We start from the raw sequence: 25,615 nt of genomic DNA on the forward strand, positions 1-25,615 counted from the left end.
GGATTCATCCATGTTTTTGTTCGGCGTTAGCAACAGTTACAGGTTTTTAGCTTTCTCCTGAAATGTTTTATTTTGTCTTCCTCAGAGTATTAAAACTCGCTTTTGCTGTGAACACTGTTGTTATCGCTATCCATGCTTTAAAATTAATGCTATTTTGAATCCTCATTCACGGCTGTAATGCAAATTGCTTCCTCCTCGGTATACAAGTGCACTTCCATGGCAGGAAAAAAAAAAAAACTACATTTTGCCGCCTATGTAGTCCCCTATTTATACAAATAGGAGTCATTCAGGATTCAGACATGTTTTTGCTTGGTGTTAGCAAGTTACAGGTTTTAGCTTTCTCCTGAAATGTTTTATTTCTTCTTCCTCAGGGTAGTAAAACTCACTTTCGCTGTGAAGACTGTCGTTATCGCTCTCCATGCTGTAAAATTAATGCTATTCTCCTGAGAAACGCTGGCAAAAGTTTATAAGATTTTTGATAATCTTATAAATAAATCTTATAAAAAAATAAATGTTGACAAAAAATTCTACTATGTTTGTTGTTGCTGTGAATGAGCGAGTTGTCAGAGGTCGGTAACTGGGGTCCGTACTGTAGATACGGACCCACTCGCCAGCCAGAGTACAGGATTTGATGGAAACCGCACCGCGAAAAAAATAAAAAACTTTATTTTTTTTTGCGGTCCAAACCCTGCGCTCTGATTGGCTGGTGAGCAGGTCCGTATCTTACGGCAAGGACCCCAGTTACGGACCCCGGTTATGGACCTCTGGCGACTCGCTCGTTCACAACAACAACAAACATAGTAGAATTTTTTGTCAACATTTATCTTTTTTTATAAGATTTATTTATAAGATTATCAAAAATCTTTAAAAAATTTTGCCAGCATTTCTCAGGAGCATTAATTTTACAGCATGGATAGTGATAACGACAGTCTTCACAGCAAAAGCGAGTTTTACTACCCTGAGGAAGAAGAAATAAAATAAAACATTTCAGGAGAAAGCTAAAAACCTGTAATTTGCTAACACCGAGCAAAAACATGGCTGAATCCTGAATGACTCCTATTTGTATAAATAGGGGACTACATAGGCAGCAAAATGTAGTTTTTTTCCTGCCATGGAAGTGCACTTGCATACCGAGGAGGAAGCAATTTGCATTACAGCCGTGAATGAGGATTCAAAATGGCAGCTCGGCTCGGTTTTTCCCTTTCGGACACTCATTTTCTGTTAGAATTTGGTAAAGAAAAAAATAAATATATTATTTACCAGCTTAAGGTCGGTCCGTATGGTGAAATACCGTGACCACGGCCTTGAATACTGACCTCGGCCCGGAGGGCCTCGCTCAGTACTTTCAAGACCTCGGTCACGGTATTTCACCATACGGACCTCCCAGCTGCTAAATAACACATATGTATTCAACAATACTGTGTTAGTCAATGATCTCTTTGATACCATTTTTCAATTTACGATAAATATATACATCAGTACTATAAAATAATACATTTAGAATAAAGACATTCATATAGAAATATGTATTATTTAACACTGTTGATGCATTTTTTTTTTTATCCTGAGTGCTTTTCCTACATTGAAAATGAAAGCATGAGAACAATTTTAAGACCTTTTATACATTTTATTTGTTAACAACCATCTTCATTTGTCTTAGAAACAAATTCCAAGCACTTTATGATCCTGCAAAGCATAAAGTCAGTCAGGTGTGTCCAAACTTTCTACACATACTCTGTCCATTTCCTGTAGTCTGTCTGTTGCTTAAGCAAACACCTCCATAGTTTGCTTAAGGAGTTCCTAGAACTTGTAAAAGGAAGAAGTTCTTTTATACATAATGACCATCACTAATCCCTGAAAATAAATCCCATTCGCACATAAAAACATCCACAGCACTTGACAGAGCTGCCGTATTATATAACGGTCTTGGCTACACTGTTGTGAACAGCTGAGTGACATTAACGACAGAAATACTAGTCCAGGCCCAGTGAAAGCTCGACCACTTGCTTTGGCCGTGTTCACAATGCACATGAAATGTAGAACATGCTGCAATCCAAGTTCATATTCCTCTCGGTACATGAGACATCACAGATGCCTTGGTAGGCACAGATGAGTCAAAATGCTAAAGCACAGGCCCTTCCAAATTTCATTCGCAAGGTCATAAAAATGGAGGAGCGCTCTTTTTTGCCCAATCCACCCAAAGTAAACAATCTTCATTTTGTGGTAAATTATAGGCCTGTCACGATGATAAATTTTGTTGGACGATATATTGTCTCAGAAATTGTGATAAATGATATTGTTGACGTCTTTTCAAGACAATTTTATGCCACTAGTAAAATAATGATGTTCATGCAAATACACCCTTTCAAAGAACAGTAAACTTATTCAATTCAACAGTGGAACGGAAAAAAAATATAAATATAAATAAATATATTTGGCACGGTGGCGTAGTGGTTAGCGCTGTCGCCTCACAGCAAGAAGGTTCTGGGTTTGAGCCCCGTTGCCGGTGAGGGCCTTTCTGTGCGGGGTTTGCATGTTCTCCCCGTGTCCGCGTGGGTTTCCTCCGGGTGCTCCGGTTTCCCCCACAGTCCAAAGACATGCAGGTTAGGTTAACTGGTGACTCTAAATTGACCGTAGGTGTGAATGTGAGTGTGAATGGTTGTCTGTGTCTATGTGTCAGCCCTGTGATGACCTGGCGACTTGTCCAGGGTGTACCCCGCCTTTCGCCCGTAGTCAGCTGGGATAGGCTCCAGCTTGCCTGCGACCCTGTAGAACAGGATAAAGCGGCTAGAGATAATGAGATGAGATGAGATAAATAAATAACCTAAAGAAATAAAACAATCAAACAAAACCACTCACAACAAAAACAATAAATAAAATACAATCTATGGCTCTTAAAAATTGCACTGAAGTAAATATTAACTTGGCGCAGGGTAATAAAAAGACACTTTTCTTCACAGGCAACATTCTGCCAATCCAGTGTCTCAAAGATTAGTACCCAGATAAACAAAGTGCAAACTAACAACGTATTGCCAGCTGTCATTTGGATAAAAGGAACAACTAGAACGAGATAACATTGAGGCAAGGGCGTAGGTTTGGTATTAACATTGGTGGGGACAAAAACCCAATGCAAACCCCCAGTGGCGCCAACTTCAGGTCAACATTAGAGGGTCACAATATTTTGCTCCGTTGTGTTCCACCAAAAGAGAGCCATCATCTCTCCAAAGTCCAGACTTTTACAATTTGAAGTTCAGAACTGTAGTAATTCATCAACAACAACAATAATAATAATAATAATAATAATAATAATAATCAATTCATTTGATTAATTGCAAACCTTGCATGTGATTAACTCATTCTACCAGTTTGCAAATGTGTTTTACAAGCGAATAACGCATTGACTGTCGGGAGGGTGCATGTTCCTTTCCCTCATAAATGGAAGTAAAACCCTTCCGGAGCCTTAAACACCGCGTTCCATGAGGCTGGCAGGGGGAGTCGGCTCTCTTCTGTGGGATCTTTAACTAGTTTTAGAATGCTAGTTTAAGCTGATATGTGATTGATCTAACGGTAAAACAGGACGAGGGCTCGAGAACTTTGACACGTTGAAAGGTTACAATACCAACAGAATGTATCTGAATTCTGATTGGTTGTTGTATCTGAATTCTGATTGGTTGTTGTATTATTGCCCTTTTGTTGTCTTCTTGAGCCCAGAGCGGGGAGGGAGAGGAGGGAGAGGAGGGAGTGACGGTTCGACAGAGAAAAGTTTTTAGCCTACCGCTTTCAAATGAACCCCCTCGAAAACCAATCAGTTCAGCGTACGCATGTACTCGGTATGTGACGTTTTCAAGACAGGTGGGAGTAACCAAAAATTTCTGATCAAGAAGGCGGAGGCTGTTTTGCTTATTACGTGAAAATGTTTTATTTGATTAAAAAGTGTCTGGGCCACGAACAATGTCCACATCACCATCGGGGTTGTTATTTGCATGCGTCATGTTACACGAACTTGGTCAGGGCTCTGCAGGTCTTAACTGAAGCGCTTCAAATTCAGGGTTAGCGGGCTGCTAAAGTTTGCAGGCACTTCACAAGCAAGACTCGGTGCAATATTAGCCAACATTAGCACCATTTGATATGATTTAATAATGTCTTTGTGACCTTAATGAACACCAGTTGTTGTCGTAATCAAGTCAGATTGTTATTTACATGCCACACAAACTTAGAAAACAGTCATATTCGTATGTCGTCGTTTTTACACACTGAATACGAACTGCTGTTAACGGATTCATTTTACGAGCTAATCTAACGTTACATTCCTCAAAGACAGTTTACTAGCGAGCAGCCAGTCACTGCACTGCAACCGCACTTGCTAACTGACACGGTAGCCTAACTGCTTGCTGTTTTCACAACCACGCCCCCAGAGCGAATATTCATGAGCGAATTGTGTGTGGTTTTGCCCAGTGGAAACCTACAGTAACCATTTGTGTACCATGCACGGAGCGCGATTTTTTTTTTCTTCAATCAGAAATATGGGTAGGGACACGTCCATACCTAATTCTACGCCTATGGTCTGTACAATATGGGGTGCCAAGTGTCACCGGGCCCATTTCGTCCATCACAGAATGCATTCCGTGATGGACGAAATGCATTCCGTGATGGAGGAAATGCATTCTGTGATGGACGAAATGCATTCTGTGATGGAGGAAATGCATTTCGTCCATCACGAAATGCATTTCGTCCACAGAATGCAGTATGGTAGATCCCGAAATGAATTTCGGCAATCACAAAATGCATTTCGTCGGACGGAATGCATTTCGTCCATGGAATGCAGTATGGTAGATCATGAAATGAATTTCGTCAATCACAGAATGCCTTTCGTACATCACGAAATGCATTCCGTCCACACAAGACCTTCGATTGTGCCATTTGTGTAGCCTACTGGTCACGCAAAATGTGCAAACAGGTCATAAAAGATCATTTGGAAAAACGGCACAATCAAAGGTCTTGTGTGGACGGAATGCATTCCGTGATGTACGAAAGGCATTCTGTGATTGATGAAATGCATTTCGTGATCTACCATACTGCATTCCGTGGACGAAATTCATTCCGTCCGACGAAATGCATTTCGTGATCTACCATACTGCATTCAGTGAACGAAATGCATTTCGTGATGGATGAAATGCATTTCGTCCATCACAGAATGCATTTCGTCCATCACGAAATGGGACGAAATGCATTTCGTCCATCACGAAATGGGACGAAATGCATTCTGTGATGGACGAAATGCATTTCGTCCACGAAATGGGCCCGGTGACACTTGGCACCCCACAGTACAATGGAGCAACGTGTTGTTGTCTTTTCCCCAGTCAGTGGATACCCTGGCTGGATAACTGTTGCATGCTGGGAGGCCCCGCCTCTGACAGAGAGCATGTTTTATTCAGTCAACGGGTCAAGCTAATACTCTGGCGGCTTCCCTATGTAGATGTACAGCACATAAATGCCAAAATCGCGGTAAAAAATATATATTACCGAATTAATTTTCATTTACTGTACGATAAGTCGGTATATCGAATATCGCGACAAGCCTAGTAAATTACCTCAATAATTCATAGTTAATTGACCTGTTTAGTGATGGCTGATGTGCTAGCTGTAATAGCTGATTGTCATCATTCAGTCTTAATTCCCAAACTATCATTCAGTCCTCCACACGTACTGACTTGTTCCAGTTCATACCAGGTGGCACAGTGGTGCAGTAGTTAGCAGAGTCATCTCACAGCAAGAAGGTACTGGGTTCGAGCCCAGTGGCTGACTGGGGTCTTTCTGTGTGGGGTTTGCATGTTCTCCCTGTGTCTGCGTGGGTTTCCTCCCACAGTCCAAAGACATGCAGATTAGTTAAATTGGCTACTCTAAATTGCCCGTAGTGTACCTGCCACCAGATGTGGGTTTGGGTCCCTCTGATGTCCTACAATCACCCAAGAGAATTCATGGAAGCTAGGTGATTACTTCCTGGATTGCTGACCCTCAGCTATGAGGATAGCAACAGATAGATAGATGGGTCATACCACAATTTGTGTTTTGTATAAAAATAATATAGTGAATTACAAGTTTGCCAGCACTGTCAAATTTCTGTATATGTAACATGTTAAAAACAAAAAAAACCCAAAACTTTTTTTTAACTCATATTTAGTCACAGCTTTTTATACATCTAAGACAGGGATGTGATCAGTCAACACTATGGATCATTTCAATGAGAGATGAGTGTGAGTAGCTGAGACTGGATTTGCCTGTTTTGTGTGTGTGTGTGTGTGTGTGTGTGTGTGTGTGTACTACACTCACCAGTACTCTGCCTGTGAGAGTCTGTGCTGAGATCATGACCCCGGCCCAGTCTTTCACTGAGGTCATCCAGCCCACCTCACTAGCTGGGGCATCATCCTTCTCATCCTGGCCCTTCACTGGCCCATCTGCCTGCCCGTTATTCACTTTCTGGGCCTCCTGCCACAAACACACACAAACATGGCAACAAAAGTGATCATCACAAGGAATAGAAGATATTTTACAATTCACACTTCAACAGTTCTTTTTTTTCCCCCATACATGGCTCAGTGCAGTAAATAGTAGTTTAAAAGCCGAAGATTTAAAGACAAAGAAGTGCTGGACACCTGAAAGGCTACCAAAACTTCACTGGATATTCTTAACGCATATTTACAAGAGAAAAACATACCAACGGACATCAAGAAACCGGAAAAGAAAGCAATAGCGGAAATATAGTCAAAGTTCTACTTGGAGGTGAAGAAAAGTGATGGAGACTTTTACAAGAGGACTTCACTCGTGGACGCCACTCAGCAAAGCCCTTTTGTTTTGAACAACTGCAATGTAACAATTAACTATGACCAAAAGTAACTCTGAACTTGAACCGTCAACCTTGGACATAGCCTGTATACAAGTTGGGTTGTTGTTCAGGCTTTTTGGACTTGTACCATTTTTATTGTTAGAACTTTGAATTTGTACATGTACAATAGATTGACAGAACATTGAATCACATTCGATCAGAATCAGCATTCATTCAATATTGGTAAGTTCCCCCCCCATTCTTAACTTTTTTTTTAAATCTATAATTGTTCCATCATGTGTTTATGTAGTATTATAACAATAATAATAATAATGGCGGGGCAGCACGGTGGTGTAGTGGTTAGCACTGTCGCCTCACAGCAAGAAGGTCCGGGTTCAAGCCCCGTGGCTGGCGAAGGCCTTTCTGTGTGGAGTTTGCATGTTCTCCCCGTGTCTGCGTGGGTTTCCTCCGGGTGCTCCGGTTTCCCCCACAGTCCAAAGACATGCAGGTTAGGTTAACTGGTGACTCTAAATTGAGCGTAGGTGTGAATGTGAATGGCTGTCTGTGTCTATGTGTCAGCCCTGTGATGACCTGGCGACTTGTCCAGGGTGTACCCCGTCTTTCACGGTATATCCGATATATTCCATTCAGCAAGCATGATATGGAACTCGTCTTTGACTCATTCAGTATCATGCTAGCTGAATGGAATATATCGGATAGACCACTCAAAGGCAGCCAATATTATTTAAATATAATATAATATAATATGCGAGTTGTCATGTGCATGCAGAAAGAGACAAACTCACACTTTCTTAATTATTCAACAATACCATAAAGAATGTGCTCCACTGCAAATATTTTAAATTCCCAAGTACTTAGCGACAAATAAATAATCCACTTTCACATACTGTTGATTGACTAGTAGCCTAGCTGTTTACACCGTGTTAATTGACACCCCATCTGTTTATATAACGGTAACCTATAGTTATCCTTACCTTACTAGGCTCCTTACACACTTCCTAACAAGTGTTGCCAGGCAAAACAAACCTCGCCCAGCCTTTCCGGTGACCTTGACCTGATTACCCCCAAAATTTAATCAGGTAATCTAAGGACCATTGCCCACCTACCCTGAAAATTTGAAGTCAAGCGGTGCAACCGTCTAGACGCTAGATTGTTAACAGACAAACACACAAACAAACTGCACTGATTACAATACCTTGCCCCGCTTACTCTGTCGTGGGTGAGGTAATAACTTATTTGCAGAGTTTGAAGAGCATAAATCACACACAAGCTCATGCTGATTCAGAGTCAGGGCTGCCAGATATGGTGGGTTTAATCAGCGTCGTCTTTTCTCAGCGATATTGCTCCGTACATTTAGGTTGAAATCTTGATCTTGGGAAGTTGTGTAATGATACAAAATTAAAAAAAAAATTGATAACCCTCTCAAATGCATTAAAACTAATGAGTCCGAGTTGAAAATGTAAGGAGTAGAAAGTACAGATTTTTTTTTGTTGTTGTTGAAATGTAGGGGGTAAAAGTAAAACATCAGAAAATTCAATGGAGTACAGATACCTGAAAACTCTACTTAAGGACAGGTCATGGAGTATTTGTATAAACCTCTGATGAAGGAAGTATTTGTACTTTGTTACTTCCCACCACTGCTGCTTTCTCCTTCATCTTCATTTCTGACTGCAGCATGAGAGCAAAAACTTTGCACAGGAAGTCAGTACTTTATTACCAAGAAACAGGATAAAACACACAGACAACAGAAAACTGGATAAGTGAAACTATGTGGGCTGATGATATTTAAGGAATAAAACACACAATGGTGTACTGTTATAGGAAAAAAATAATGAAAAATAAAATCCGGGGTGGTGTGACGCTAGCCTGGGAACGCCCATCCTAAGTGTGATGCAACACGAGGGCCTGTTGCGAGCTTAGTCTGGCAAGGCAAGCCATCTCCAGCTCTTCCAAGCTCCCGAAAAATCGGGAGCCAATCAACTTTGAGCATCTCCAACGGCCCTGGGTAGAGGCGTGTTCAAGGCACTGACGTAGTAGAACTGCGACCGGAAGCCATAGATTGTTTACAGAATCTATGCCGGAAGCGCTTCATTCACTAGAAACATTACGAACATGGAGCAGCGGCAAGCCTTCGACACAGCGGTAGATGCTGTATTGAAAGCATTCAACGGGAAGTTCTCATTGAAAACGGAGCAAAGAGCAGCCCTGGAGGTATTTATTGAAAGGAAGGACGTTTTCGCCTTGCTCCCGACTGGCTTCAGTAAGAGTTTAATCTACCAGTTAGCCCCGTTGCGTCACATACGTCAGAGGAAAGAGTGATGTGATTGGTTTAAGCTTCGTCACAGCCTTTTCTGGCTTCGACCAGTAGCAAACTGAGGCATTTCAGGGAGGCGGGTCAACCACGCACTTTGGGAAACGGTTGGGCTTAATATCTTTGCCAGACCAATGCTCGCAGAGCTTTGAAGTCGCGTTAGCCAGACTAGTGTGACGCTGTCACCTCCTCAAAATTCACTATTCTCCAATAAAAGCATGACCCATGGAGTTTTATTCCTCTTATACCGCAACAATTAGCCAAGACTAACAATGTGTTATTTTTCAGAGAACAGCACATTGTACCTTTTTTTTATCCAGTTACGTTTAATGATGTGGAATGTCCAATAAACAATTTCACTAACATCACTTAACATTACAGCGGCTAAAAACAGACATGCTCTGACCAGCTTTTCCCCCCTTTCTCTTTGTCTTGAAGTTAACAAGTGTTGCCAAGCAAAACAAGCCTCACCCGGCAGCACTTATTTTATACCTATGTGATGACAATGGTAATATTTCTCAATCATCAGCTGTCAGGTTATAGTCCTATGAAAATCCATGACCTTGAGTTTGACATTTCAAAGTCATTCAAGGTCAAAGGTCATGGTGCCAAATGAAAGCCCATATGGCACTTCCAAGCAGTTGATGATGGTAAATATCTGTCTACCATCAACTGTTTTCAAGTTACAGCCCTCTGAAAATCCGTGACCTTGAGTCTGACCTTTCAAGGTCACTCAAGGTCAAAGATCATGGTGCCAAATGAAAGGCCATATGGGAGTTCCTATATGCTCACAATAGTAAACATTTGTCTATCGGCAACCGTTTTTGAGTTATAATCGAAAATGATATTTTGACCGAAAGGTTGACCTTTCCGATGACCTCGACCTTCACACCTTGACCTGATTACCCCCAAAATTTAATCTACGGACCACTGCCTACCTACCCTGAAAATGTGAAGTCAATTGGTGCAACCGTCTAGATGCTAGATTGTTAACAGACAGACACACAAACAAAAACAGGACTGATTACAATACCTCACCCCGCTTACTCCATCACGGGCGAGGTAATAAGACAAAAACACAGCTGTGTCATGTGATTGAGAAACCACAAAACTCCCATCCTGAGGATTCTCTCATCTCATCATCTCTAGCAGCTTTATCCTGTTCTACAGGGTCGCAGGCAAGCTGGAGCCTATCCCAGCTGACTACGGGCGAAAGGCGGGGTACACCCTGGACAAGTCACCAGGTCATCACAGGGCTGACACATAGACACAGACAACCATTCACACTCACATTCACACCTACGGTCAATTTAGAGTCACCAGTTAACCTAACCTGCATGTCTTTGGACTGTGGGGGAAACCGGAGCACCAGGAGGAAACCCACGCGGACACGGGGAGAACATGCAAACTCCACACAGAAAGGCCCTCGCTGGCCACAGGGCTCGAACCCGGACCTTCTTGCTGTGAGGCGACAGCGCTAACCACTACACCACCGTGCCGCCCCAAGATTCTCTCATATCGGAAAAAAGTTACAGCTTTTTTTCGGACTGTTACTTCACCATATGAAAAATTACACAGATATTTAATCAGTTCATGTGAAGCATCTGCCATACAAATATGCAAGCAAATTGTTCCTATAGAAACAATAACATGTTACAGTGAGTACATTACTATAAACCTGTGATTTGCTTTGTAGCTGGAACTACTGTCAGAGGCATGCTGTTGCGGAAAATTAATGATCAACTCGTATCGAGAACGTAACAGTGCTGTGGTAAAATATGCTATAATGAAAGAATCGTACTAAATTTGCCATCGTTCAGTGGAAGTATTTAAATGTGTGAAGCCTGGTTTCAATGTTTAATGAGGCCTGCTAGGTTTAGCTGGAGGGCAATGTGGATGTATAGCTTATTGATTTAGTACTGCTTAATGAGGAAGATAAACATAAATCAAATCAATAACGAAGCAGTTCCTCATCTTCTACACACTATTTCTATCTGGTGTCTTACATCACAGCTTGGTTATTTATTTATTTGTTATATAAGATGTTTGAACATGATGATTATTTGTTACCTTCTTGTCATTATTATCTAAATTACTTATAACTGAAATGATAATAATCATGAACCAATTATCCAAAGAAGAATCAAAAATGTTATTTTAAATAAATATAGATATAAAAGTAATTTATTGTAAACCTATAGGAAAGAAGGAATATGATGTTTTAAAAACACCCTTCTAACTTCATGGCCATGACTCACACTAAAGTTTGCGAACACGTCAAGCATGGCTCCAAAGTGTGCGCGTGTGTGTGAGTGTGAGAGAGAGAGAGAGAGAGAGAGAGAGAGAGATCTCACACTGCCTGACACATACAGCACACCTAGCAGAGTGTAGGCCAAATAGTGCACTGCTATGATTCATAGGCCCAGGAAGTCATGGCAGCATACTGGGCTTACATCAGCAGGCTTCACAATAACTCCCAGTCAGGTAGGTGGATGAATGCACAGCCATCACAGATGCTTTTTTTTTTTTTTAATAAGACCTACAATCTTTGCTGTTCAGTATGGCCTTTAACTGACATCAAACAGTGTGTGACAAGCATAGCTAAAGCCTCGGTCACAACCAGCTGTACGTGCTCCTACGGCCGGTCTACATGCAAAAAACGCAAGAAACGCACGGAGGGCGCGCGTGAAACGTGCTGATTTTCGAGCCGTAGACTGGCCGCAGAGGTTCTTTGTCATGTCAAACAAACTCTACGGGCGCTTACGTTTTTTTTCAGGTTGCAAGACAAACTTACGGCCAACGTGCGTCTTTCTCCATGAACAAAAAAAAAAAACGCAGTGATTTGGGAAACGCCAAAAATCGCACGGCCAAAAAATCGTACGTCCGGTTGTGACCTAGGCTTATGGATAACACACAACCTCACAGCTGTGCTACAGCCAAATGTGCACGTCACAGTAGTCTTCTGACTGTTATTCTGGAATAAATGAGATATTTCATCTTTAGCTTTTATAATAACTTTATAACTCTCTCTCTCTCACACACACACACACACACACACACACAAGGCGACACCTTAACACCTTTTTGCGATAGTTCTTGACTACATTATATGCAAAACATACAATGGAAGGGAAGAGGAACTTGGTTTTCAGCTACACAAAAGAAGAAGCCGGAACGTGCCACCTGTAATAGTAACAGACCTAGATTTCGCAGATGATCTCACCATAGTAACAGACGAAATTTTCAAGGCACACGAAATTCTATTTAGCCTAGAAAATGAGGCAGACAAAGTGGGGCTGCATCGTAATGCTAAGAAAACAGAGCTTGAATCTTTCAACCAAACCGAATAAGTTATTATAAACGCTAAAGATGAAACGACCATCAAAGAAGTTAAACGTTTCAAGTACCTCGGCTCTTGGACAGAGAGCACAGAGAAAGACTTTTCTGTACGAAAAGCTCTTGCCTGGAATGTCTGTCAGAAACTGAGAAAAAAAATATGGTCTTCCAAACTCTCAAGCAAACTAAAGATAAGATAATTCACTGCTACATTAGAAACTGTACTGTTATACGGTGCCGAAACCTGGACAAATGTCAAAATCATTGAAAAAGCAATTGGAGGGCTGCTACACGCGAATGCTCAGGATGGCTCTGAACGCGTCTTGGAAGAGCCACACAACAAATGCAGAACTATATGGAGATCTCCCGACTGCATCCACAAAAGTGCAGCAACGAAGACTGCGCTTGACAGGACACCGTGTACGCCACAGTGACAAAGTTGCAAACAAGCTCGTACTATGGCAACCCACTGATGGAAAACCCCGGCATGGCAGAAGATGTATAACATGCATTGATAACCTGCTGGACGACACAGGATGTGAAAGTGTGCAGGATATAAAAACCATCATGATGGACTGCTCAGTCTGGATTAACTGTGCCAAAGATGTAGGGCGTCCCATGGGACGACCTAGGTGAGGTAGGAGGAGATAATCCGATACAGACATCTTCAATGAAATAGAAAAGGGAACTAATTAAGTTCGTTTGAAAATATCATACAGCCACATGCAAAAATAGCTGCAGGAGTGGATTGGACTGGGTAAAATTCCTTTAGGGAGAAGTAATTAGGATTTCAACAAGTCTTGCACACAATGACTCGGTGAAACTGAGAGGCTGTGACTCTCGAATCTACACAACAAACAGACGGCTGGCTTGGAAATAATTAGTTTGGAAATGGCCTTTTAATACAATATTAAGAATATTCGTTTTTAGTTTGCATATTTCTACCAGACTGGTTTGTTGCACAGAACCTCTTGATGGTTCACTGCAGACTCATCTCATTATCTGTAGCCGCTTTATCCTGTTCTACAGGGTCGCAGGCAAGCTGGAGCCTATCCCAGCTGACTACGGGCGAAAGGCGGGGTACACCCTGGACAAGTCACCAGGTCATCACAGGGCTGACACATAGACACAGACAACCATTCACACTCACATTCACACCTACGCTCAATTTAGAGTCACCAGTTAACCTAACCTGCATGTCTTTGGACTGTGGGGGAAACCGGAGCACCCGGAGGAAACCCACGCGGACACGGGGAGAACATGCAAACTCCGCACAGAAAGGCCCTCGCCGGCCACGGGGCTCGAACCCGGACCTTCTTGCTGTGAGGCGACAGCGCTAACCACTACACCACCGTCCCGCCCTCACTGCAGACTGTTTTGTTAAATTTGATCTCTCAAAAATGCTTTAACAAGCTATATGTGGAATGATGTTTCATACCTTAGGTTGTGTTGTACTTTGCTGTGCACATTAATCTCACAGCTACAAAGGCGCACAGGGCTATTTTGTGCACGCTGTGCCAAACCATACTGTACAATGCATACTTAGTATGCCTGAACCGTAAAGACACCAGTGGGGCGTCTCATACTACATACTATGTAGTATGAAAGAATGCAGTTTGAGTGACTGGCAAATGCTCAGTATATCACAGAAGTGTTATGCGAATAAAATAACTTGATTATAAACATCAGTGTGACTGCCACAGTTCCTGAGTACCAGAGGAAAAAAAAAAAAAAATCATCAACAAGAGCTTGTCTTTTTAGCTACGGTCAGCTGGCGACTCCCCAGCAGCAATCCCCTTTGTGTCATGTGACCACCTGCACGAGAATAGAAACCATGTACAGGAAAGAAGTATGCTGTATGATTTAATTCCAAAAGAACAGGAACATCGTCACCAAATGTCAAACTGCTTAAAGGGGTACCAAATATAATATATACAGTTGCTGATGTGACAAAGTAACGTATTCTTAAGTATTCTATCAAATTTATATACTAGAAAACAACGAAATATCTTGGTAATCGTAAATATAATACTTTATACGATAAACCGCACAAGAGTCGCCATTTTTAAAAGACCGTGACGTCAGCGCTACCCACTGCACTAGGAGAGAAGCATGTAATCATGGCGTCGGGCGCATCAAGTGAAAGCGACAGCTCTGTAGAATCATACGAAGAGATCCCGCAAGACACACTGCAAGCAGGCTATGGCTTAGAAGGGTACCAGTTTGAACCTAGGAGAGGTACTATGTAGTGGAAGTTCATTATGTCTAACTATTAAAGCTATTTTAAGTTCGTTTCTTAAGACAAGGATTTTTTAAAGATGTTACCTTGTTGACAGTTTCGGCGAGAATCTTCCGCCTTCTTCAAAACAGTCACCAGATGTCGAGTGGTGACGTGCCTTATCAACTGATGTTACGCTATGGAGGCGTGAATGTCCCGCCCAATATGACAGGTAGTTCACGCCTCCTGCTGTCAGGTCGCTCCCCCAGGACACATCTGGTGACTGTTTTGAAGAAGGCGGAAGATTCTCGCCGAAACTGTCAACAAGGTAACATCTTAAAAAAATCCTTGTCTTAAGAAACGAACTTAAAATAGCTAGGAGAGGTACTCTCGACTCCGGTGATGAAATAAGAGAAGAAAGCTCGGATGACGGCGAGGATGAGACTGATGCTGATCATGGGCATGGCGAGCGTGGAGCAGAGCGTCTGCGTGCAGGTGACACGGCGTGGTGCTCGTGCGGAAAATGTAACGTGGAGTTGCTCACGAGTCCAGCAGAATTTATTTGCTGCAATGAGATAGGCGCCACCCGTGGACTTGCGAAATCGTCGCAAGAGGCAGAAACAGGTATTTCACACGTGCTATTCCCAACCTCAACGAGCCAACACAACTGGGCACATAGATACGTCATGAGTGTTACGCAGAGAAAATGAACGTGCATTCTGATTGGATAAAATTAATATCATGGCGGGCTGTTCAAACTGTGGAAATAGTTTGCTCGAGCTACTTTCAAAACACTAGAACTTTCCAACCTTAGAACAAAAAACTTTTGTAAGTCTTGAATAAGGTTCGTTAATGTGTGTTTTATTGTTATATTTACTCTATATATTGCCCTCTGTTCCCCTTGTGTTCAGGCGTTTGAAAAGACTTCCTCAACCACATGCTGCTGCAGAACAGAAAGCATTCCAGCTACATGTCTAAAGGGACATGTAGGGCTTTTTTCCTCAGTAAAAACCTGCATTTGGTGCAGATTCCACTATTTTTTTTTCTGCCATATAACTGAAGCGTGAAGAAATACAGCTCAAATTGGTAACATGTTTCAACAAAATTCCACATTTCCTATGGGGAAAAAAGAATGAGAATGTTTTTCAGGCTTTCGTCTAAACGGGGGAACAGGGGCGCTGCGCCCTCTTACTCTCGGCGTGCGCCCCCTTACCGACTCCGTGAAAACATCCCAGCAACACTATGTGACAATGTGTCTGATCATCAAATATGTTAAAATTACTCCAAAAATATTCCAATCATAGTAGATACACCGCCAGACGGTGCAAAAACAATCCGAATTGGCGTTTTCCAGACTGAGGCGCCATGTTGTTTAGTTGTTTACTTGTCACGGCTGCTCTCGCGAGATTTGACATGGGTTACATACAAGGTCAGCTGACTTGTAGAGCGAGATTTCTCGAGACTGAATGACCTTTCACCCACCGGCGCAGGAGCTTTTGACAGAAGTAGTTCGCGAGTTGTTTTTGTTGACATTTGGGCATTTAAAGATGTCATCCCACGGCACGAAACGGAAGAAAGCCAAAGACTGTCCGAGGCAGAAGAAGATTACTTCTTTCTTTTTCAATGTTGACAGACAATTTGTTACAATTTCCCTCTCAGATACTCAGAATGTCCCATTGGAGCATTTTTCAAAGGCTTTGCACGGCGGGGGGGGGGGGGGGGGGGGGGGGGGGGGGAGACAACCGGCACCCCCCTGCTTCGCGCCCTCACCATGGTGAGCGCCCTCATACTAAATTTTTCTAGAAAAAAAACCTGTTTTTCATGCAGAAAATCTGGAGCCGAGGCACAAGACCTCTACGGTATATAAAAACTGCAGTCAGCATTAAGATTTAATGCAAGATGGCTATGGCAACACAAAAAGTGGCACCAGAGTCCCAGTCGCTGTCTGTAATCTCTGGCATTCTAACAGCGTTTGGACTTTACGGTGGTATGCGTGTTGCTTGCCTGTTGCATGTGGCAGCAGTGTTGTATTTCTGAAGTGCATGTGAGTCAAGTTACAGAGCTCATAATTATTATGAGTAAAGAGACAAAGGGCTGTGCTGAGTTTCAGCTGCAGAATCCATCTAAAAGACGTCTTATTGGTGATTATAACTGATCTGTCATTTGTTCCATCATTCACTTTCAGCAAAGACTGAAAGAAATATCAAAGAACAGCAGGTCAGGTGCATCTTGACATGGAAAGAAATAATTACAGACTATGTGGCTGCTCCAGATGCTGCATTTGAGCAAGTCTAACTAGCCTCCGCACATATCCAAACACAAACCCCTGACCTAGCAAATGGGCTGGCGCTCGATCCGGTGCATGGGGATTTTCTGCTGAAATTGGATTATATTCCATAATGATGTGCCAAGGAGGCAGCTGGTGCACTGCTAATTAGTTATGTTATAAAAATAAATAAATAAATAAATAAAAACCATTGTAGATAAACCTAGTACTAAAAAGTCTGCTCAATGTCCCTGGATAGTGTTTTTTTTATACAATAACAAGACCCTCCGAATGCAGTCTGCTGGCAAAGATTAAAACGGAGATCAAAATACCCACAATCTCATCAGCATTATCCCACTGTGTTGTGTTCAACATGAGCACAGACAACAGTATTGATTTAGAGAAGATGCCCCTCTTCAAGGATCCCCTGGCATTTCAGCATGTAACACGAGTACCAAGTCGAGCTGGGTGATAGCTAAAAACGAGACCGTCAAAGGTGACATAGCTCATGCAGGCCCCATCTAGTCCAGAAGGAACGATCTAAAGTGGGCCACCGTGTGCAATAAATGTTGCAAGCTATGTACACTATATACAGAAATGATATATACCCTAGGAATGCCTACCTATTAGCCAGAAAGAATCCAAAACGGTGAGGGATTGACTGAGAAGAAGCGATTTTTGTTGAACTGCTCATTAATGCTTAATTAGTCCACAACTTCATTTATAATACATAGGGCCAAATTACTCAATTCTGATTGGTCAATCAAGGAGGGCTTTTTTCCTTAACATGGGGCTGTATTTCTGAAATGCTATTGGCTAGTTCGTTGCTTGGTTACTTGGTTAAATTTATAATGATGAATGGTATTTGTAATTCCTTTTAGATCAAGCACAGAGTTTTCTTGCATTTAGCAATCAGCTTTTGTAAAGAAGTTCCAATAAAATTTTGTAAACCCCTTTCAAAATCCTCGTGTCGTGCCGCCGTGTCATGATGAAAGATGCTTTAGAAACTGATTCAAACGTGCAAGATAGCCTTGCGCCCTGATTGGTTCAGAAAATGTGAATGACAAATGTTGCGAACTTGAATTGCTTCCGAAGTAATTTTAAAAACTTCAAAATCACTCGTGAAATTAGTCCTTAATTTTACTCGGCCCCATACGATTACCTATAGTAATAATTTGAATTAAACAAATCTGGGTAGAAGTTATATGCACCCTAGGTGCCCCTACCTTCATGCCAGAAAGAATCAAAATCGGTAAAGAAGTGAGGGAGAAGAAGTGGAAACTTCTTGTGAGGGTTTAATTACTCCATATCTTCATTATTAATTGCAATTATGCAAATTTGGGTAGAAGTTATATGCACCCCAGGCAGACCTACCTTCCTGCTAAAAAGAATCAAAATCTGTGAAGAACTGAGAGAGAAGCAATTTTCATGAAATATGGATGACACCGGACAGACAATGTACGACAGATAACACATGATGGCATAAGCTCGTTGCCTGTCGGCCAGATGAGCTAATAATTACAATTATATGCTTTTGTAAAAGCTAATATAACCAAATCTCTCTCTCACACACACACACACCCCTAAACTCATGTGTATGCCTGTTTATAGCAGGGTTGTTCCAGTAACCTGTATTTCATTGATCATGCTGGTTTCCTTTTTTTTTTTTCTATTTTTCATTGGTCTGCATATTTCCACACTTCAAAAGCTGAATATAAAGCCCTACCGTCAGCTCCAGAATTATTGGCACCCTTGCTAATGACAGTATGAAAAATGCCTTTGTGGTTAATTAACTTTATTAGGGCGGCACGTGGTGTAGTGGTTAGCACTGTCTCCTCACAGCAAGAAGGTTCTGGGTTCGAGCCCAGTGGCTGACGAGGGCCTTTCTGTGCAGAGTTTGCATGTTCTCCCCGTGTCCGCGTGGGTTTCCTCCGGGTGCTCCGGTTTCCCCCACAGTCCAAAGACATGCAGGTTAGGTTAACTGGTGACTCTAAATTGCCCGTAGGTGTGAATGTGAGTGTGAATGGTTGTCTGTGTCTATGTGTCAGCCCTGTGATGACCTGGCGACTTGTCCAGGGTGTACCCCGCCTCTCGTCCGTAGTCAGCTGGGATAGGCTCCAGCTTGCCTGCGACCCTGTAGAACAGGATAAAGCAGCTAGAGATAATGGATGGATTTATTTTAAGGAAATGAAACTTGAAACACAATTATGTAAGATCAACATACATTCTATGAAATGTGAATTATATTCGCTCAGCTAAAATTAATTAAAAGGTCTTAAATTTGAATATGTATAAAAACACAACTTGTAAGATTGTTACACTGAAAATCATGCAGCATTTTTCTTCCTCTCCAACTCTCAGCTTTTCACTAAGCCTGACTGCTAGTCTTTAACAGTCATAATGACCCACTTATTTATTTTCTTGAGCTTCCCAATATCCTTATCAATGAAGAAAGAAGCTGTTTGTGTTCACTCCTAGTCAGCTCCAAAATTATTGACCCCTTTGATAAAGATGGGTAAACACAAAAATATTATGAAAAAATGTCTGTGATTAAGTAGCTCAATCTCACAATAAAAAGTAAATGTATTCTTAGAAAATAAAATCCTTTTCAAAAACTTAAACAATAACGAACATGTCCATTTAGTGAAAACGAGCAATGCTAGAAACCCGAGAGGAACTCCCCATGAGTCACTTTTGGATTTTCTGAGCATCTAATTTAATCTGCTTCGCACGAGTCATTGTGCTGCTCAGTCAATAGGCATTTATCATGTTTGCATGTGATTAGAGGGCTGATGCATGGCAACTGCTGCAATCTCAATTCCTGACAGGCAATGTTACCACAGCAGAACATGTTGGCAGCCAATAGATGGATGTGAATGGTCTGCCGTGTGGCTAAACCCATGAATTATTCTTCATGCACTCTCACATTGATGGCTGGACGATCTAGTACAATGCCAACAAGAAACAATTTCTACTTGCTCTGAGCAGCTTACAGAGAAGGGCTTAGGCACAGCATGCCATGGAATACTCCATCTGCTATTTTTATGCCTATGATGTCAAGGCCTTTAACCACATTCTGGCCCTTTTCTCTATCCAAACAGTCAAACGGCCCAGGAGACACTCTCTCTCTCTCTCTCTCTCTCTCTCTTGTGTACCTTCAGTAATGAATGGAAAGACGCGAGCAAGACTGACCTTGTTTTTTTGACCCTTTTTCATTGTTTATCTAGCCAATAGGTTTCTGGCCATTTAGCCTTTATTCGTTTCATTTTTAAATTTATTCACATGCGATATGCAAATAGGTGAAGTTGAATGCTTGAATATTTTCATTAATATGTTTCCATTCGTTTCCTATTCTCTCCCTGTATTACGTGACAACACTACCAGGGGGCAGAGTGTTCCTCCGAGGCATGTTAGGCCTGCCACATTTTCTAAGCCACTACCTATACAGCATTGCTGAGCATCACAAGAGCTACTCGGCTTGCAGCAAAAAGCAGCTTGGAAAGGAGTGTTCCGTGTTCTCCCCTGTCCAGGAACAAGTCAGTCACATCCTCTCCAGATTTGCAGCCAAGTACAACACATGGGGGATCCAGGATTCCATCCAAAATGTGACACCCACCTCCACACTAATTACAAGGACAATTCAGTATCTACACAGAAGCATATGAAATGCAAACACACGATCTTTACTGATCTTTACAGTCAGGAGCTGGAATGGCAGAGAACAGGTCACCTAACCCAGATGGACAGAACAAGACACAGCTTCAGCACAGCTGTTCCAGCCACTTCCATTTGCATCGCTGGGGGTAACTGCAGTCCACGGCAAGCTCTATTTTTAACTCTTCCCCCCCCCGGGAGCCAAGAAAACAAAATCTAACAAGCTCTACATGATCCTGACTTTCATAATAATTACTAGATACCCAATACCAGAGCAGAGGAGGAAAAAATATATAGCTTTCATAGTTCAAAGTCCCAAAATGAACCACTTCACATTCATTTCTTCAGAATTTTTTAATGAGCTCCTCTGAATCCAAAGGGAAATTTTTGATCTGAAATTTCACTTTCCATTAGAAAGCTCTTGGAGTCTTATTTACAGTGCCATCCACAGTTATTGGTATCCCTTTCAAAGATTAGTAAAAGCAGAAGAAGAAGAAAAAAAATGCACCCTTTGGTGAAGTAGCTTCATCTGACACTGAAAACTGAGAAAAATCCAACCTTTAATTGAAATACATTTAGTCAGAGAAAAACCCCTCATCAAGAAAGAACTGTTTTCACAAAAGCACATGTGCCACTATTATTGGCACCTCTACATTTAATACTTTGTACAGCCTCCCTTTGCCAGTAAAACAGCACCGAGTCTGCTCCTATAACATTTTATAAGGTTGGAGATACAGAGCAGGGCATCGGAGACCATTCTTCTTTACACAATCTCTCCAGATCATCCAGAGTCCTCGGTTCTCTCTTGTGCGCTCTCCTCTTCAGCTCACCCCACAGGTTTTCAATGGGGTTTTAGCTCAGGGGACTGAGATGGCCATGGCAGAAGTCTGTGCTCAGCGAACCATGTGTGTGTTGATTTGGACATATGCCTAGGATCATTGTCCTGCTGGAAGATTCAATGAAGACCCAGTTTTAGTTTCTGAGCAGAGACGGACAGATTTTGATTTAAAATGTCATGGAGTCCATGATGCCATGGACCCTAGCAAGGTTTCCAGGGCCTTTGGAGGAAAAACAGCCTCACAAGTTGGAGTAATGTTTCACAAACTTCAGGTGCTTACGTTTGTGGTTAACTGACAGAAAAGGCTTTTTTTCTGGCATTCCTTCAAACTAATCCGTTGTCATGGAGGTGGCATCTGATGGTGGTTTTGGAGATTTGGAAATCCCAAGATTTTACTTTCTTGTAATTCACCAACAGTGATCCTTGGGGATATTGTTTTGCCTCTCTTACCCTCCTCCTCACTGTACATGGGGGTAAAATAAACCTGGGTCCTCTTCCAGGCAAGTCCGTAACAGTTCCAGCTGATGTCCACTTTTTTTTTAATTATTGCCCTAACAATCGAAATGGACATTTTCAGGAGAGCATCAATTTCTCTTGTAACCATTCCCTGACTTATGAAGGTCAACACATTTCTCCCTCATTTGGTCTGTGTGTTTATCTTTCCCATGTTGATGGATGACTAAGGGAATTTGACCTCTGTGCCACCTCATATTTGTTTCCCAGTTAGTCAGGAAGTTATAGCCTGGGCCATCCTAAGTGTGACGCAACACGAGGGCCTGTTGCGAGCTTAGTCTGGCAAGGCAAGCTATCTCCAGCTCTTCCAAGCTCCCGAAAAATCGGGAGCCAATCAACTTTGAGCATCTCCAACGGCCCTGGGTAGAGGCGTGTTCAAGGCAGTGACGTAGTAGAACTGCGACCGGAAGCCATAGATTGTTTACAGAATCTATGCCGGAAGCGCTTCATTCACTAGAAACATTACAAGCATGGAGCAGCGGCAAGCCTTTGACACAGCGGTAGATGCTGTATTGAAAGCATTCAACAGGAAGTTCTCATTGAAAACGGAGCAAAGAGCAGCCCTGGAGGTATTTATCTTCTTCCTGTTACTCAAGCAGTTTCCGTCGCGTCACATATGTCAGAGGAAAGAGTGATGTGATTGGTTTAAGCTTCGTCACAGCCTTTTCTGGCTTCGACCAGTAGCAAACTGAGGCATTTCAGGGAGGCGGGTCAACCATGCCTTTGGGAAACGGTTGGGCTTAATATCTTTGCCAGACCAAATGCTCGCAGAGCTTTGAAGTCATGTTAGCCAGACTAAGGAAGTTATGGATTACAGCTTGACAGCTCCCGCACACTCCAATCAACTCAAACATGTACAATTTAATTGGGAAATATGCTTTTGTGCATTGCGTTCACTATAATTTCCAGGGGCGGTCATAATACTGGCACGTGTTTTTGTTGAAAATAATTTTTTCTTGATGAGGGATTTGTTTTTTTTCTGAATAAAGTTATTTCAATTAAAGGTTGTATTTTTCTCATTTTTTTCAGTGTGAGATGAAGCTACTTCACCAAAAGGTGGATTTTTTTTCCTAATCCTTTTTAAACTAATCTTTACAAGGAGTGTCAATAATTGAGGCGTGCACTGTATATAAAAAAAAATCAATAGTGTTGTGACCAGTGCATTGGAGTAAGACAACACTGGTCAAGACAAGGAGCACACAAGAAAACTGAGATGGTCACATAATAATTTTCCAAGGCACGATCCTGAGACGTTGTAATACATCAGATTTCATGTCACAATATGAAAGTTACATTTCTGCTTAGTATCCCTTCTTCTCACCAGAGTGAACAACGCTCACGTTCACTGGGTGCAAACGGAGTCGTTTAGTTCCCCATTCACCAAATATGTGAGCGTGTTTATGCACAACATTGGTGTCTATTCACACAGTTAATCTTTATTTGTAATTCCACTCTAACATTTTAAATGCATCTTGTTCACAAGTGTAACGAATGCATCATAGGCTGCTGTTTTACTGCGTTACCCTGACTTAAGATTGGGTCAAACTGAATCCCTTCACAGACTCAGGTTGAGGATTTAAAGACAAGCCAAGGCCATTATGTCAAGGCTACACAGGTATAAAGAACTGCCTGCAGGTCGCCGTGCCTGTTCATGCTGACTTTTATTCATCATCTCATCCTATTTCTCCAGCACAATAACATCATTTACCATACAATCATTAAAACCAGCATGCTATAAATCTTCACTAGCCTGAGTTTTTATGTTGACTCCTCCAACACAAACCCCTGCAACTAACAGCAATGCGAGACATTTTGAAATAAGCCAAAAGAAAAGAGGATGTAGGGACAAACCTTCAGTCACCATCAATTCTCCAACCAAAACCGGCTCTAGAGGCTACAACTAATGGGTGAGCGCTTTCTGTTCTGGGCCGAGTTAGCTGGCATGATGTAAAACAATTTAACAAAAGCCGCACTGCACACAAAACCAAAAAACAAATTATTACTTGTAAACACTACAGTCATATGCGCACAAAATATGGTAAACTTTCCTAGGAGAGTCCCATGTCGATCATATTAGAAGCTGTAAATTAGGACTAGGTCAAAATGATGTTGACTAGGAAGGAAAAAGCAGGAACGTTGCAGTTGTTATTTCTTTGTATGTATTTGTATGCATTTATATGCATTAAAGGAGAAACGAAGGCAAATTTTCATTATCAAAATTCTATTTCTCATTTTATTAAATATAGGAATGCATTTTTGATAGCTATTTTGTCACTGCTATAGCAGGTTATGAGTGTTTGAAATATGCTATGTAATATATATCAGTCCATATGTCAAAGCGATGGCCGTAAACGAGATTTGTTGAGACCTGTGCGAGACATCGTAGGACAGAAGTAAAACGTACAGCGTAAATCAAAGTGACCGACATCTGCCAACGTTGTCAAAAGATGCGCGCACCCGCTTTCGAATGCTGATGTAATCAAGCCGGAAGTTTTGTTTGTTTTGATAGCAATCAGGAAAGTTTGAAAAAAGTAGGCAGTAATAGTCATTTAAACTCGTTTTTGTGCAATATTTCGTTTGGAAAACAGTTTTCAAAATGGCGGAACTGACACCTGGCTGACACTTGACGTTTCAAAGTCTTGCACAAGTCTCGTGAAGATCGCACGGATAAGCGACGCCTGCCGTGGACCAAACGAACTAAATTCAACATGGCTAAAAACCCAATAGGCCGCTAAGTATAATATTTAATTGCGATTAGTTGCCAATACGAGTCACGATATAAGGTTACTAAAACTGAAAATGTAATTGAATAACACGTTAATTAAGAAATAAAGCAAGTTTAAAAATGACTCCAGTTCTCCTTTAAGCACAGTTTCTGAGTGAGTATGAAAACCAGTGCGCTGAGAATACAAAATGTGATGCCAAATCAAAAAAATATTCAAGAAAATTCACAGAATACTTGCAGTCACAAGGGAGGGCAAATGATAAATCCTTTAGCTACCCTATCAGGCAAGTGCTAGCCCTAACATGTATGAATCAAAAGCTTTGTGCTGTACTTTATTCTGCTTGTGTTTGTTAGTTTCTCCACATGCTGTACGTACCTGCATGTTCCTGAGCCTGAAAAGACCATCTGTCATCCATTCCATTCATGCTACTTAACTGACACCTTACTAAGTAAATTAAAGATAGACCATCTTTCAGATTTTAAGTGTAGGTCATGAAAAGAATTTTCCCTGACACCCAATTATTTTTGTTTAATGGACCAAAAGCTACTGAATTCGAATCACAGGCTTCCAATTTTATTAGGTATTTTTAATAGAACAATTAATTTCGGGCCACGTGGCCCTAAATTCTCCGCTATTTTTTCCTTGTGTCACCATGGCCCAATTCAAGATACTACGTCACGCATCACGTGGTGGGCTTTCCGCATTTGAACAAGGCATTGTGGGATACAAATTTGAAACAGGAGAGAAAAATGGAGGACACGAATGAACTACAGTAACAGAAAATGAGTAGAAAAGATGCTATGTTACGAAGAAAACGCAGGACCAAACTAATTAATATCGGTGGTCAGCGAGCACCTCGGTGTGATCAGCTGTTCATTTAGCGACAGAATGATGTCACTGTCAGTACAC

The 25,615-nt window shown here is 41.7% G+C and overlaps 1 protein-coding gene across 5 annotated transcripts in view; it reads right to left on the bottom strand.

The window, feature by feature from the left end:
- Nucleotides 1-25,615, bottom strand: part of kcnma1a (potassium large conductance calcium-activated channel, subfamily M, alpha member 1a) — a 372,710-nt gene that overhangs the window by 231,588 nt on the left and 115,507 nt on the right. For all 5 annotated transcript variants that reach the window (XM_060925806.1, XM_060925802.1, XM_060925803.1 and 2 more), the window contains exon 2: nt 6,331-6,486. In XM_060925806.1, the coding sequence (XP_060781789.1) occupies nt 6,331-6,486 (156 nt within the window). The remainder of the gene's footprint in view (nt 1-6,330; nt 6,487-25,615) is intronic.

This window comes from Neoarius graeffei, chromosome 7 (genome assembly GCF_027579695.1).
Source record: "Neoarius graeffei isolate fNeoGra1 chromosome 7, fNeoGra1.pri, whole genome shotgun sequence".
Classification (NCBI taxonomy): Eukaryota; Metazoa; Chordata; class Actinopteri; order Siluriformes; family Ariidae; genus Neoarius; species Neoarius graeffei.